The sequence below is a fragment of the Oncorhynchus tshawytscha genome, linkage group LG31 (assembly GCF_018296145.1).
Source record: "Oncorhynchus tshawytscha isolate Ot180627B linkage group LG31, Otsh_v2.0, whole genome shotgun sequence".
Classification (NCBI taxonomy): domain Eukaryota; kingdom Metazoa; phylum Chordata; class Actinopteri; order Salmoniformes; family Salmonidae; genus Oncorhynchus; species Oncorhynchus tshawytscha.
Window position 1 is genome coordinate 4,774,107 of NC_056459.1, and position 16,938 is coordinate 4,791,044.

General features: G+C 42.9%; 1 protein-coding gene across 5 annotated transcripts in view; it reads right to left on the reverse strand.

The window, feature by feature from the left end:
* Positions 1–16,938, reverse strand: part of LOC112229931 (sterile alpha motif domain-containing protein 12) — a 102,171-nt gene that overhangs the window by 67,669 nt on the left and 17,564 nt on the right. For all 5 annotated transcript variants that reach the window (XR_006080550.1, XM_024396081.2, XM_024396082.2 and 2 more), the window contains 2 exons: positions 8,338–8,537; positions 2,575–2,704 (listed from right to left, as the gene is read on the reverse strand). Coding sequence is in view for 4 of the 5 variants with exons in the window: in XM_024396081.2 (XP_024251849.1) it covers positions 2,575–2,704; positions 8,338–8,537 (330 nt within the window). In the remaining variant the exon portion in view is untranslated. The remainder of the gene's footprint in view (positions 1–2,574; positions 2,705–8,337; positions 8,538–16,938) is intronic.

A 16,938-nucleotide genomic window follows, 5' to 3' on the forward strand; every position in this document is an offset into this window, starting at 1 on the left:
GAAGAATTTAATAAGAGTATTTCATTCAGATCTAGGATGTGTTATTTTAGTGTTCCCTTTATTTTTTTGAGCAGTATATATATATATATAAATAAACACACACACCTATTCAACTTGTTTGTTTACACAGTTGTTCTCGAGCACAATACTACATTTATCATGATTTGAGTCCTCTTGTTGATTCTAATTGAGTGGAAAAAGATGCGCATGATATTTCCAAGAGATTGATTGGGCTGCAAATTGCATTGTGTGCCCGCTTGTTTTAAATTGGATTCTGTTCATTAATGCTGGATGGGATGATGAGCGAAATTACTAGTGTGTTTTGTGCATATCGTTATCGCTAATTGATCCTGAGACAACAACACCTCACAACTGCAGGTAATTACACTAATTGTGAGACAACATCTGAGTCACTGTTTGTTCCATTATCGGCGGGCTAATGAGGAAATGCATAATTTACAGACAACGTGCTAAGATGATCTACTATCTTATATCGAAGGTTATCGCCACAGAAGTTTGAAGTCGTGGTAATGGTCATGAGGAAAATGAAACGGACGGCAAAGGGCCCTTAATTCTTTACACAGAGCATCATTTTAGATTTGATTTGTTTACGTACAGTGCATTCGGAAAGTATTCAGACCCCTTCACTTTTCCACAATGTTACGTTACAGCCTTATTCTAAAATTGATCAAATAAAATTCTCAACCTACACACACACTGCCCCATAATGACAAGGCAAAAACTGGTTTTAAGGAATATTTGCCAATTTATAAAAACTGAAATACCTTATATACATAATTATTCAGACCGTTTGCTATGAGACTCGAAATTGAACTCAGGGGCATCCTGTTTCCATTGATCGATTGGAGGAGTCCACCTGTGGTAAATTCAATTGATTGGACATAATTTGGAAAGGCACACACCTGTCTATATAATATCCCACAGTTGACAGTGAAGGTCAGACTAAAAACCAAGCCATGAGGTCAAAGGAACTGTCCGTAGAGCTCCGAGACAGGATTATGTCGAGGCACAGATCTGGGGAAGGGTACCAAAAAATGTCTGCAGCATTGAAGGTCCTCAAGAACACAGTGGCCTACAGCATTCTTAAATGGGAGAAGTTTGGAACCACCAAGACTCTTCCAAGAGCTGGCCGCCTGGCCAAACTGAACAATTGGGGGAGAAGAGCCTTGGTCAAGGAGGTGATGGTTACTCAGAGCTCCAGAGTTCCTCTGTGGAGATGGAGAACCTTCCAGAAAGACAACCATCTCTGCAGCACCACCAATCAGGCCTTTATGGTAGAGTGGTCAGACGGAAGGCACTCCTCAGAGTAAAAAAGGCACATGACACCCCGCTTGGAGTTTGCCAAAAGGCACCTAAAGACCCTCAGACCATGAGAAACAAGATTCTCTGGTCTGATGAAACCAAGATTGAACTCTTTGGCCTGAATGCCAAGCGTCACATCTGGAGGTAACCTGGCCCTTTCCCTATGGTGAAGCATGGTGGTGGCAGCATCATGCTGTGGGGATGTTTTTCAGCGGCAGGAACTGAGACTAGTCAGGATCGAGGGAAAGATGAACGGAGCAAAGTACTGAAAGATCCTTGATGAAAACCTGCTCCAGAGCACTCAGGACCTCAGACTGGGATGAAGGGTATCCTTCCAACAGGACAACAACCCTAAGCACATGGCCAAGACAAACGTAGGAGTGGCTTCGGGACAAGTCTCAATGTCCTTGAGTGGCCCAGCCAGAGCCCGGACTTGAACCCGATCATTTATCTCTGGAGAGGCCTGAAAATAGCTGTGCAGTGAAGCTACCCATCCAACCTGACAGAGCTTGAGAGGATCTGCAGAGAAGAATGAGAGAAACTCCCCAAATACAGGTGTGCCAAGCTTGTAGCGTCATACCCAAGAAGACCCGAGGCTGTATTCGCTGCCAAAGGTGCTGCAACAAAGTACTGAGTAAAGGGTCCAAATACTTAGTTTATTTTTTTTATAAATTAGCAAACATTTCTAAAAAACGGTTTTTGCTTTGTCATTATGGGGTATATTGTGTAGATTGATGAGGGGGGAAAAACGATTTTAAAGTCCATTTTAGAATACGGCTGTAAAGTACCAAAATGTGGGAGAAGTCAAGGGGTCTGAATACTTTGTATGCACTGTACATGTTACTGACATGGGATTATCACTGCATGTAGCTAGATCCTATTACCGTTAATAGAAAGTAGCCTCATCCACATCTTTATGGAATGCCGCTACAGTGTGCTCTGGTTCAGCACATAGCCCCAGCCATCTCAGTTTCCTTGTGGCGTAAGTGCATCATGGATGAAGTGCTCAATTTCGCCAGTCACGGCGAGTCGAGAGGGCGTCAGTACCTCACAAATAAACAAACATTGTCATGTAAAATCAGTCGTGCGCCGAGAGGTTGAGTGCGTGGCAATTAGCCGTCTCGCCATTATGCGGCAGGTGGGTTGTTAGCGGGTGGGCGGGTGTGACCTTGCCGAGGGGCTCATTGGAGGAGGTTATGATTGACATGACGGGAACCGCGACAGCAGATACTCGGGCTTTGGCTGGCGCACCTGTGATGTCATGCTGCTTGAAGGAGTCACTGTAGATCTGGTGCTGCTTGGGGCAGTGCTTCTTCAGCCACTTGCACACGTCCTGCTGGGTCCACAGGACCACTGGCTTGGACAGCTTTACATTCCCCGGCTGCATGGAGGGGAAAGACAGATGACTTATTAAGTCCAATATTGATGGCACATACAGTACGCATTAATACACTATACCAGTAACACACGAGAGACTACCTATACAGTGCATACACAAACAATACCAACCAATACTTATCTGCAAGGGCCATTTGTTTCATCCTCATGGATGATCTGCATGTCAGTAATAGACAGCAGTACACAAGAGTAGCTAGCCTATGAACTATGTATGCCTAGGGTTAGAAATTACACAGTCCATGCCAATACCAATGATATAGCAATGTCTACGGATATGGTCCTGAGCAGATAACATATGTTACACAAGCAGCACTAAATGGAATCATGGTATAGTACTATTTAAAATCAGACCAAAGAGGACATACTGTAGATAATTTGATCCGACAACAACATGCAGCCAGGTGGATAGTTATGTTGCCTAATCCCACAGGCATTCAGTCTGCGTCCCGCTGAACAACCCGCCACTGTAGCTAAAGTGCTGGCGTCGCTTCCTTTTGATTGAGGGGCTACTAAAATTACAGAGCCACCCCCTTCCTCCCATCTCCCTCCCACTCCAGTCAGCGGTGGCTCGCTGTGCGGCACAGCGATAAAACATGCCTCCATCTAGGCTAGCATAACACAGTACCCACAGCATTGCCCTGTCTGTCTGTACCTGACTGACTAGAGAGAGACAGGGAAGCGAGACAGATATAGAGAGAGCACCACCGGGGAAGACAGTCATTCTCCACGTGCCAAGCATAGTTAGAGTACAGACTGACGACCGACATGACTGCTTTGGCAGGCCACAGAGACGCTGAATCTGCAGGTAAGGAAGCGATAGGAGACCTCCGCTGAGGGGCAACAAAATCCCACGTTAACCATTAAATACAGCTCAGCACTAATTAACTCTGACTGGCAGCCTGGGGCGTATGATAGAGTACAGTGCAGGAAGGGGAAGGAGCTAGTGTCGTTCTGGATGGCATATCCAGAAACACTACCATGATGAGCCAGTAGGGAGGAATGGGGAAAAAGGGAGAGAGCGAGAAGGGGCAGAGAGAGAGAAGGGGCATATGTACACACACACACACACACACACACACACACACACACGCGTATGGTGTGCGTGTGACAGAGAGGGTTAAAGAGAAGAGACAAGGCTGGAAAGAGGATCGATAGATGACAGGAGAGAGGGATTAAGTCAGAGGCTTTGCTCACTACTGCTCAGGGAGAGTGTGTGTAATGTGAACTGCCCATGGTGAGCTTGGTGGGAACTGCAACAGTTCCTGAGTCAATATGACATCGTACTGTAATGTAGCACAGAGCTGTGTTTCTGGGACTATAACATTGTGTGAGGCTATGCCCGCCAGCCATGAAACGTAAGAGAGCGAGAGAGAGAGGAAATAGAAAGAGGAAAGGAAAAGTCCACATAAATGCGCTTGAGACCGAGCCAATTAGAGACTTGAGTGACAGCGCTGGTGTGCGACGCGAGAAAAAGCTAGCTTGATTTCTAAGTGAGAATATGCCTGTGTGCACACGCTCGCAAACACAACACAGTCAATCTGTCCTTGGCATATTTAAAAACACAATATGCATTTCAGGTGTTTCTCATGTTACCTTAGCAACAGAGCAAGGACAACTTCAAAAACAAAACACCCAACAAATAAGAGAATTTCAACCCACAAAGCCAAAATTGAAACATACAGTACACCCACAGCAACACACAGACTACTACCAGGTGTAATGAGTAGGATACTGAAAGCCTTACAGGTGGTTAAATACATTACTTACATTCATTTAAAGTAATACCATTATTACAATAATGTAAAAGGCATTTCAGGGGTTCTCGTGGTGTTGTCATAGCTCCACTACCATGTGTAGCCTAGTAAGTACACTAAACTGCCCTACTAAGCAAAGGAGCAGCTACTGTGCATTTGATCAAAAATGAGTTGACTTTTTTTTTTATACTCAACTACATGCTTTATCATGTAGACATATATCCTGACTCCATTGTGTTGCATAGAAAATGTGTGCGAGTGTGTGTGTGTGTGGGGGTCATGTTTGCACTAACTGCCATCACGAACTTCAGTTACTGTCAATTACCTTGGTTTCACTGAGCTTTGGGCTGCAGTGTCTACAGTTTACCTTGGTATTATGCATTGTTCTTTGCTGATACAAGAATCAAACTATATGACACTGACAGCCACAAATAAATACATTAACAAGTTTGTGTAAAAAATATATTTTTAAATCAGCATGGAAACCAGTGGTTGTATCAAGCAAGAAGGCAGTACCTGCCGTCTAGAGTCAGAGGTCAGGGTCAATATTAATAAAATAAAAAATAACCTCATAGTATGACAACAGATCTCCAATGATTGTGCTTACAATTCACTTGGCTGGACAATAAAAATAGTCATTTTTCTCAGTTTCACTCTATAAGCAGTTACTGCTCTTTTCCTTGGTAGGGCAGTATACAGCTCTGGCATTCTCAAACATACAGCGCCACCTAGCGAATAAATGACCACACCGCATCATTCCATTGATACAGTACACAATTATTTCCTCAGTGATGAGGGAATAACGATTAGCGTCACGCTGACCGAATAGGTGTATATTTGAGACATTGAGCCCGTCTCGTTCCCTCCCTATCCCCTCCGTAGCTCAATGACCTAGTTCGGCATTGCGGCAGGCATGGCCTGGGCCCATAGTTTCTCTCTCCCCGAAAGCTCAAAGGCGCAGAAAAGTCGCTAATTATTCAATTTCATTGCGGGGATAAATCAGGCTAGGCTGTCTCTATATGTGGACGGTAGGCCGTGCGGCAAGGGAGAAATAACAAGCTAAGTAAATTAATAACCATTTTAAAGACACTTCCGGGTTGAAATTGGAACGAATGACATTTTATTTTCGTGTGAAATCGAGAATTGGCAAACCAACCCTTATGGGATTAATTGAAACAAACATTACAATAATTCACTATGGTAATTAAATGATCATTCTTCCGGCGTTCTCTGCATTGCGCCTCAGCGATTTTTTTAAAATAAAAAAATGAATCTATACATAATAGTAAATAAGGTTATCCAACCAATAATTACACCCCTAGAGCAGTAAAATAACATACACCAGATACATACAAATAAACAAAAGTCACTTGAACCCAGTCTGACACAAAGAGAGGATTCATATGGTAGACAAGCCTACACACACATTTTTTCAATTTAATTATAGGTAAACATGACCTGTTTCAATACGCAGACAATATTCCTGATCTGACCTGTTTCAAGACGCAGAGGCAATATTCCTGATCTGACCTGTTTCAAGACGCAGAGGCAATATTCCTGATCTGACCTGTTTCAAGACGCAGAGGCAATATTCCTGATCTGACCTGTTTCAAGACGCAGAGGCAATATTCCTGATCTTAACTGTGCACATAGCAATCTCTTTTTAGGTAGGTTATACATAATATATACCCCTCACACACATATTGGATTTACAAGCAGTGCGGAAACAGACTATTGGGACACAAAGAAAGAACATACACCACACTGGCTTTTAATGGGTGACCCACGAGGCGACACACAATTGGCCCAGCGTTGTCCCGGTTAGGGGAAGGTTTGGCCGGCCGGGATTCCCTTGTCACATATCTCTCTAGCGACTCCTGTGGCGGGCCGGGTGTATGCGCGCTAACCAGTTGTACGGTGTTTCCTGCAACACATTGGGTGCGGCTGGCTTCAGGGTTAAGCGAGCAGTGTGTCAAGAAGCAGTGCAGCCATGTGGAACCATGCCAGCTCTCGACCTTCGACTCTCCCGAGTCCCTACGGCAGTTGCATTGATGGGACAAGACTAGAAAAAGGGGTCAAACGTTGTTTTTTTTAAAGAATACAGCATGATCATTACCTTGTGCTGGGGACAATAAAAGGCCACTCTAAAATGTGCAGTTTTGTCACGCAACACAATGCCACAGATGTCTCGTGTGCAATTGGCATGCTGACTGCAGGAATGTCCAACAGAGCTGTTGCCAGAGAATTTAATGTTAATTTCTCTACCACAAACCGCCTTCGTCATTTAAGAGAATTTGGCAGTACGTCCACCTGGCCTCACAACCGCAGACCATGTGTAACCATGCCAGCTCTCGACATCCAGCTTCGTCACCTGCGGGATCATCGGAGGAGTATTTCTGGCTGTCATAAAGACCTTTCATGGGGAAAAACTGATTCTGATTTGCTGTTCATATAAAGGAAATTGGTCGTTTGAAATAAATTCATTATGACCTAATCTATAGATTTCGCGACTCTGCATGGGCGCTGCCAAGGGTGGGCCTGGGAGGTCATAGGTTCACCCACTGGGGAGCCCAGTCATGGCAGCACCCATGCAGAGTTGTCAAATCCATAGATTAGGGCCTAATGAATTCATTTCAATTGACCGATTTCCTTATATGAACTGTAACTCAGTAAAATCATAAAAATTGTTTCATGTTGCGTTTATATTTTGTTCAGTATATAACACGTCATTTAGTAGACACTTATCCAAAGCAGCTTACAGTCATGTGCGCATACATTTTACAGATGGGTGATCCTGGGAATGGAACCCACTATGCTGGCATTGCAAGCACCACGTGCTACCAGGTCATGCTTTTAGTCGATGCTGTTGCTTAGCCACAGAGTTTCCCTATTGGCTGAACTGCACCTTACTGTGCTGGCTCTGACATTTTATTTTCAAACATGTTCCAGCAACTAGAGGTATGTGTAGCCTGGCCAGAGCAGTACAGCTTGGCTCAGTAGTGTTAAAAAGGGGATCGAAGTCATGAACTCAACAGACGGAAACTGTACAACGTGCATGGTTGAAAATAGTTTGGCATTAAGACATCCTAACATTACTCCTATAGGTTTCTAATGAGGAGTCCATGCAGTCATGACATTCTTTTTCAAATTAACCTACATGGTGGTTTATCACTCTTACTTGTATACTGTAGGAACATAGAAGGCCTGCGCCACGCAGTGAGACAAAAAGCATCCCAGTTTTTCCAATCAAAGGTGTAGCTATGTGGAGCTTCTCGAAGGACATATTGTCTGGGTGAAAGCAGTTCCAGTTAGCCAGATAATTATCTGTCATTTTCTTTCTCATCTCCCTTCAGAGGCAGAAAGAGGAGGAAATGTCCGGTCCGTTGCCTCGACAGGATGCTATTTTTGGAGAGGAAATAAAAACAAATCTCCACTGACGACAACCTTTAATCTAAGTAAATAGTTCTCAGACCGCAATGGTTAGGTGCCAGAAAGTGTGTAGTAAGGATGTAATTATTGAAATCAAGATGGGCAATTAAAATTGGTTAGAATTACATTCTTGAAAGTCTGTAAAAATGTGCAACCGTACAGCACAAGGGTGGGACCTGTTACTAATATCCCAAAATTAACCTACAAATCTATTACAGACCAATGATCGTGGTACAAGTGGTCACCCCAGCCTGGTACCTATCCTGTCATTCGTTAGAGCAGACTTTGACACTAGCTGTACCATATATTTTATGTGCTCCAACACCTAGTCAACTAATCAGCCATTTGAATCAGTTGTGCTAGGGTTATGATACATAAAATATATGGAATGACTGGGTTGAGAAAGGCTACATTGAAGTCCACCTGTTCTTACCCGGGAGAGTTCTGACTCGGAGACGGAGCGCTGGGGCAGTGAGTGGCGCTGGTACCCGGGGCTCACGTCCTGATAGGTGGGGCTGTCGTCGTCCAGCACGGCGCCTTGGTCCAGGGGCTGCTCCTCCAGGTGTGAGGTCACGTCGTCCGGGCACATCATCTGGTGGTCGATCCCATTCTGGCTCAGGTTGCAGTGGACAGCTGCAGGGATAAATGAGGAGGGGACGGACACAAAGTTAAACTATATGACATGCATTTGTACAGTATAGACGTGTGTACCAACCATCTTGCTGGTTGGTAATAGTTCAGAAATGCAACAAATAAAAAAATTAAAAACAATGGAAAAGTAAGTACTTGAATACCAGTAGCAAAGGTACCAGCGTTACCACATTTGAGTTCTTGATGCATGTTATACTACAAGAACATCACTAGAGGGCGGTACATAACAATTTGGTAGAGTGGCCAACAATATCTAACTTGGAGAAGACTCAACAATTAGCCCTAACATTTGTGTAAAGCTTTTATAACACTGACAATCATGACATAATTACACATATTGATAAAAGTAGATCGCAGGCACTATTTGAAGTCAGAAAACAGAAAGTACTGACAGGAGTTACCATGGTAGACTAAAGTAGTTTTACCATCCATCAGGCTTTTGAAAATGATCCAAAACAAATAAAACGCAACCTTATGTTTGAGGTCAAAGATTATAACGGTTTTCCTGACTGTGATCTCTTTCAATAAATATATATTTTTTTTTAAACACAATTTTGGCAGCAAAACTCTGACCCCACACTATTTTTTTGAGGGTACACAAACTACACAAGCTGCATAATAACTTCTAATGATTTCCATTAATTTCCTGCGACAGGCAAATATGCGTTGCGGGGAGATTAAAAAGACACATCAGGGTCAGATTTTTGGACGTAAATCATGTTGGCACGATGCCAGGTGGCAGATAGTGGCCCAGAACAAGTTTAGGCAGCTGTTACTGAGAAATTACAGGAAACCCAATAAGGAAAAACTCAAAATTAGTTGTTTTTTTAAAGCATTTTTCCTCCTAGTAGAGTAAAAGGCGGCGAGACGCCCTTCTGATCCTCTTGATGGCACCACAACGTACAGCAGAGATTACCACAAAGGGTTACTGGACAACGTCCTGCTTGATTTGACGGACAATTATAGGCTACAAGACTAACTAATAAATCATTCAAATATGAGAGAAGTGTTTGTTTCAAATTTGAGCTGATTGAAATAAAATGCAAATTAGACAGCCAGACATGAACCAGAGGCAGTTAAATCCATGCAATAGTAAACTATTTAAAAAAAACACAGAATCGCAGCAATTACATGTGACCTGAACTCTATTGAACACTTACAATGCCACTTCATTATCAATAGCAGTAGACAAGACTAGGTGATTACCAGACACATCTGGTGTACTTTCAGTTTCAAGCTGAAACTAGGCAGAAACCATGATGCATTCCCCTTTAAATAGAAAAGGGCAATACACATGTACACGCGGGCCATGTTTTAACCAAAGGCTATTTAGGATGCATGGCACGGAGCTAGCTATCCTCCTGCGCGCTTGTCGCCTCGCTCGTTCTTTTGCGCTCCCCCTCTAATATATCGTAACGCAATTGTAGGACTGGTGTTCAACCATTCTGGAGCAGCAGTGAATTATGTTAAATCTGTAAAATTACAGCAATATGGAAATATATTGAACGAGAGAGAAAAATGGAGGGGAGGGATGAAAGGAGAGAGAAAGATGGAGTTGCCTGGCTCTCTGTCCTGTTGAGGAAGAGGGCTCAGTGGGGTAGGTGGGGGTTGAGGAAAATGATTTTTTTTTTTCTGCAATAGTCCAGAACGTTCACCCTCACTCCTTTCCTCTCCGACCGACATGCGCAAATGGTGATGGAAGAGAGCCGCAGCCGTCTGCTCTCCCCCCGTCTGCTCTCAGCCGTCTGCTCTCTCAATGAGGCCGAGTCAATGACGGGGAAAGGGAGCAAGAGATGCATGGAAAATGCTTAGAACCACCATCTTGGCAGTTGGAATTACTGTATCAGTGGTCTTTGGAAGGACAAAGGTTGGTCATTTATCTGAAGGTCGTACACAGGGCTGCTATGTTGTATCACCTGTATAAGGACTCATATCACGCTGTTGTAATGGTATAGTTTCCACAACATAATCTTGGAGGGGTTTCTTTACTTATTTTAGCTCCTTGTACAGTACAAAGTAATAGAAGAGAGCTAAGGACGGGGTGAGCATAGACCCTGATTTTAAGTCATACACAACTTCCATCTCAAATTTCCCTTTAAGATATACAATGAGCATTAAATTTTCCCTCAGATGTTTTTTTTAAAAGTCAGGCTTCATGAAGCCCCCAGATCATCCATGAAGCCCCCAGGTCCTGAGATCTTCAAAAGGTTCTACAGCTGCAACATCGAGAGCATGGTTGCATCACTGCCTGGTACGGCAATTGCTCAGCCTCTGACCGCAAGGCACTACAGAGGGTAGTGTGTACGGTCCAGCACATCACTGGGGCTAAGCTGCCTGCCATCCAGGACCTCTACACCAGGCGGTGTCAGAGGAAGGCCCTAAAAATTGTCAAAGACCCCAGCCACCCCAGTCATAGAATGTTCTCTCTACTACCGCATGTCAAGCGGTACCGGAGTGCCAAGTCTAGGACAAAAAGACTTCAACAGTTTTTACCCCCATAAGACTCCTGAACAGGTAAACAAATGGCTACCTGGACTATTTGCATTGCGTGCCCCCCCCAACCCTTCTTTTTACGCTGCTGCTACTCTCTGTTCATCATATATGCATAGTCACTTTAACCATATCTACATGTACATACTACCTCAAATCAGCCTGACTAACCGGTGTCTGTATGTAGCCTCGCTACTGTATATAGCCTGTCTTTTTACTTACCTATTGTTCACCGGACACCTTTTTTGCACTATTGGTTAGAGCCTGTAAATAAGCATTTCACTGTAAGGGCTACACCTGTTGTATTCGGCGCAAGTGACAAATAAACTTGGATTTGATTTGAAATCATCATCCATGCAATCCAACATCAAAGTTTGGATTGGAACAAGGGGTAAACAAGGTGGTAAAAGGTTGTGGAAGCACAAGTAGGCTATTAAACGTCCATTTGTACTATAAATACAATATTTTAAAAAAAATACTAGTTCTATTTTCCCTACACAGGCATCCAGAGCCATATCTGGGCCAACAGATCTAAAGTGAAGCCGATATAATCAGAAGTGAAGTTTGCTCAGTGTGAGCTGGTCGCCGAAGCACTCCGGCTTCACCCTCCAAATAGAGCAGAGTATGTGCATACACTATGAACCAGAAACCAGGCCTGGAGAAAGACTAGCTGACTGGAGCCCTGTACACTACATTAGGGGCCTCAGCCGCCAACTCCCAGGACATTTCCCCAAAGGTGAAGTTAATTAGTGATCCGCTAGGGGGCGTACAGGGGGGTGAGCTCTCGCCCTTTCTCCCTACAGGGAGACCCGTGGGGGGCTCCATAGACTCACTTACATGCTGCCCTTTTAAAAACAGTAGCTTTGATCGCTAACCACAAATAAGCCTTTTCATAAGCTGCAGAAAAATCTTTACTTCTCTGTAGATGCTCTGAAAGCAAACAACTATTTTGGGATTTTATGGACCGACGGAGTGTGGGTAATGGGTGTTGTATATTTGCATGCAGTCTTTTAGAATCCTCCATCTGTGGTTCACTCTGTCATATATTTATGCATGCTGTCAGAAAAAAAAAAGTCTCCTAATCTCTCCAAAAAGTATAAAGCACAAGTGAGTCTCCACAACTGACTACCCTAAGGACTTTCAATAGCACATTTTCCATCAGCAGGGGGAAGGCACAGTCAGATCCTTGTTACACACTTGCCTAAAGTAGTAATTGGAACATCTTTGAGCGGAAAAGGAGCTTGTTGTCCCATATGGGGATCTTCACCTCAGATGACTCATTGACTAAGCCAATGAGAGGATGGGACGGGAGGGGGAGGGGGGGGTTGAGTGGGACTGTCTATCAATACTTTGTCATGGCTAGCTGCATAGGTCATCTCAGCCAACGGGGCTGTCATGCATAGGTGTAATAGGTGGCAGGGAAGTCAGGCGCAGGAGAGTCAAATGGAGTGTAAAATGGAGTCTTTTAATAAAGTCCACGGAGTATGCTCCATAACACTAAATGTACGTAAACACACAAACATGGGTACGAGGACCCGACGCGCACCTATACAACAATCACACTACACTGACAATAAAACAATCTCTGACAAAGACATGAGGGGAAACAGAGGGTTAAATACACAACAGGTAATGAATGGGATTGAAAACAGGTGTGTGGGAAGACAAGACAAAACCAATGGAAAATGAAAAAAGGATCAATGATGGCTAGAAGACGGGTGACGTCGAACGCCGAGCACCGCCCGAACAAGGAGAGGCAACGACTTCGGCAGAAGTCGTGACAGGGGCATTGAAATGCATGGGTCAACTTTGTCACAACAGCAGAGATGAGTAGGTCGTCTCGGTTACTATACTTAACAAAAAATATAAAAATGCAACAATTTCAAAAAGACTGAGTTACATTCCATAAGGAAATCAGTTAATTGAAATAATTCAAATCCATAAATCTGTACAGTCGTGGACAAAATTTTGAGAATGACATTCATTTTCACAAAGTTGGCTGCTTCCGTGTCTTTAGATATTTTTGTCAGATGTAATTATACTTCAGTATTCCATAGTAACAAGTGTTTCCTAAGTGTCAAAGTCTTTTATTGACAGTTACATGAAGTTGATGCAAAGAGTCAATATTAAAAGTGTTGACCCTTCTTTTTCAAGTCCTCCGCAATACGCCCTGGCATACTGTCAATTAACTTCTGGGCCACATCCTGACTGATGGCAGCCCATTCTTGCATAATCGATACTTTGAGTTTGTCAGAATTTCTGGGGTTTTATTTGTCCACCTGCCTCTTGAGGATTGACCACAAGTTCTCAATGGGATTAAGGCCTGGGGAGTTTCCTGGCCATGGACCCAAAATATTGATGTTTTGTTACCTGAGCCACTTAGTTATCACTTTTGCCTAATGGCAAGGTGCTCCATCATGCTGGAAAAGGCATTGTTCGTCACCAAACTGACTGACGGCGCGTGTTTCTTTGCAGGTAACCATGATTGACAGAGGAAGAACAATAATTCCAAGCAATGATTCCCTCCTTTTGAAGCTTCCAGTCTGTTATTCGAACTCAATCAGCATGACAGAGTGGTCTCCAGCCTTGTCCTCGTCAACACTCACACCTGTGATAACGAGAGAATCACTGACATGTCAGCTGGTCCTTTTGTGGCAGGGCTGAAATTCAGTGGAAATGTTTTCTGGGTATTCAGTTAATTTGTATGGCAAATAGGGACTTTGCAATTAATTGCAATTCATCTGATCACTCATAACATTCTGGAGTATATGCAAATTGCCATCATACAAACTGAGGCAGCAGACTTTGTGAAAATTAATATTTGTGTCATTCTCAAAACTTTTGGCCATGACTGTAGAGGTGCAGCCATGTGTGTGGGCAGCCAGGCCCACCCACTTGGCAGCCAGGCCCAGCCAATCAGAATGAGTTTTTCCTCACAAAAAGAGCTTTATTACATACCCCACCATGAGACGTCCATGTCTTTATCACAGGACAAGTTAAACGGTCAAGTTTGATATAATAAAAAATATATATTACAAAACAGGGTAGTCAAAACTATTTAATACATTTCTTGAAATGGTCAGTAAATATTTTACATTTTGGATTTTAACCTTTTAACGTCCTCAGATTTTTGTAGTATGATGTGATTTATACCCGACTTTACATAATCTGATGTTTCTGTGTTGTGCCCGCCATCGGTTGAGATACAACATGCTCTTGAATACAGTGTGGGTGTCATTTTAAAATCATAGAAATTGAATTCATAGAATGGACCAAACCCTTCTGACCACTGCAATTTAACTGGTACAGCATTGAAATACATATATTTCTATGATTTCAATAGGTATCCTATGGAAGATTTACAGTATAATTTAAAACAGATATTCCCATTCAAGTCAACATTCTCTGATGTGTGGATCGCCATTTTTGTGGTACAATTTGAAAGTTGAAACAAACATTTGATTCCCATTTCAGTGAATTTAGCAGCCAAAATATGACACCCACCCTGTATGCTAGAGCATGTTGTCTCAAACGTTAACGTAACAGATGAAGGTCTGTCAATGCGAAAAAATTGAGAACTTGAAATTGTCTTCCAAGTGCAGTTGCAAAAACCCATCAAGCTCCATGATGAAACTGGCTCTCATGAGGACTGCCACAGGAATGTAAGACCCTGAGTTACCTCTGCTGCAGAGGATAAGTTCATTAGAGTTACAGTACCAGCCCCAGAAATTGCATGATTTATTTAGAATTCAAGGCACACTTAACACGCATGGCTACCACAGCATTCTGCAGCGATACGCCATCCTTTCTGGTTTGCACTTAGGACTATCATTTATTTTTCAACAGGACAATGACCCAACACACCTCCAAGCTGTGTAAGGGCTATTTGACCAAGGAGGAGATTGATGGAGTGCTGCATCAGATGACCTGGCCTCCACAATCATCCGACCTCAACCCAATTGAGATGGTTTGGGATGAGTTGGACCGCAGAGTGAAGTTAAAGCAGCTAACAAGTACTCAGCATATGTGGGAACTCCTTTAAGACTGTTGCAAAAGCATTCCAGGTGAAGCTGGTTGAGAGAATGCCAAGAGTGTGCAAAGCTGTCATGCAAAGCTGTCAAGGCAAAGGGGTGGTGATTTGAAGAATCTAACAAACAAATCAAAATATATTTTCTAACACTGAGTTACGACATGATTCATGTGTGTTATTTCGTAGTTTGTTTTCACTATTATTCTACAATATAGAAAATTTGTAAAAACAAAGAATGTAGAAATTATGAAACGTAGAAATTATAAAATAGTTTGATAACCCTGTTTGTAACCTCTTAAATTATATCAATCTCAACCCTTTATCTTTTCCAGTGATGAAGACATGGATGTCTCATGGTATTGTGGGATATGCAAAATTAGGTCATCTTTGAGCATCTTGAATGTTTTGGCATTCAGGTCCAAAAAGTCACTTTCGGAGCACTTCTACAATAGGCAAATATGTATGGAAGGTTTAGTTAAAATCAAAAGAGATGCTGTCAAAAAGTAATTTAATTCAAATGGATTTACCCTCAGATAGATGCCAGCTACTCTACTTCGGTCACGCCAGGTTGCTCTGGCCTAGTTCTTTGCCACAGGCTGTTTGTACAGGGCCTCAAGATTTATAGGTCAACTGTGCTGCTTGCATTGAGATGCATTTAGTCATCGCAGCTAACAGAGCCTTGGCATGCATGGCTTAGCTTTGTCACTACAGGATTGAGGTGTCAACTCAGCTGCTGCAAAGTTCAGGCATGAGTCAATATTGTTACCGTATAGGTAATTAGCACATTAAGATTCATAGGTCAATTCTGTCCACATAGGTCATATACAACCTTGCAATACATGAGTTGGCTCCAACAACTCTTTGGCCTGAATGTCAAGCGTCGCATCTGGAGGAAACCAGGCACCGCTCATCACTTGCCCAATACCATCCCTATGGTGAAGGATAGTGGGGGCAGTATCATGTTGTGGGGATGTTTTTCAGCGGCAGGGACTAGGCGACTAGTCAAGATCAAGGTAAAGATGAACGGAGCAAAGTAAAATAACCTTTATAAAAACCTGCTCCAGCGCTCAGGACCTCAGACTGGGGCGAAGGTTCACTTTCCAACAGGACAACGACCCTAACCACACAGCCAATACAATACAGGAGTTGCTTCGGGACAAGTCTCCAAATTTTTCCTGAAAATAGCTGTGCAGCAATCTGACAGAGCTTGAGAGGATCTGCAGAGAAGAATGAGAGAAACTCCCCAATTACAGGTGTGCCAAGCTTGTAGCGTCATACCCAAGAAGACAAGGCCTTAATCGCTGCCGAAGGTGCTTCAACAAAGTACTGAGAAAAGGGTCTGAATATTTATGTAAAATATTATCTTTAAAAAAAATATATATTTGCAAAACAAAATCTAAAAATCTGTTTTTGCTTTGTCATTATGGGGTATTGTGGGTAGACTGAGGGAAAAAACTATTTAATCAATTTTTCAATAAGGCTGTAACCTAACAAAATGTGGAAAAAGTCTAGGGGTCTGAATAGTTTTTGAATGCACTGTATTAGAGTACACAAACAACCTTTGATGCTGTAAACCATGTGCCTGACAGTACTGACAAGGTCTAGGATCTGATCTACACAAAAATAGATGATATGCTCGAGTCGGAGCATAAGGACAGTGTTTAATATTTCAGCAGAACACAACACTCCCAGAACGGCACAACACTCCCAATTTAGCAACGGCAACATAAACAAAAAAAGTGCCAAAAACAATTGTGACAGAAAAGTAAGCTTTTGGGCTTCTGTACTTTTTACGACTTCAGCAGGTATGATAAACCTAAATTAGGAGGTTGACTGATTAGGATTATTACATTAAAAATCGGC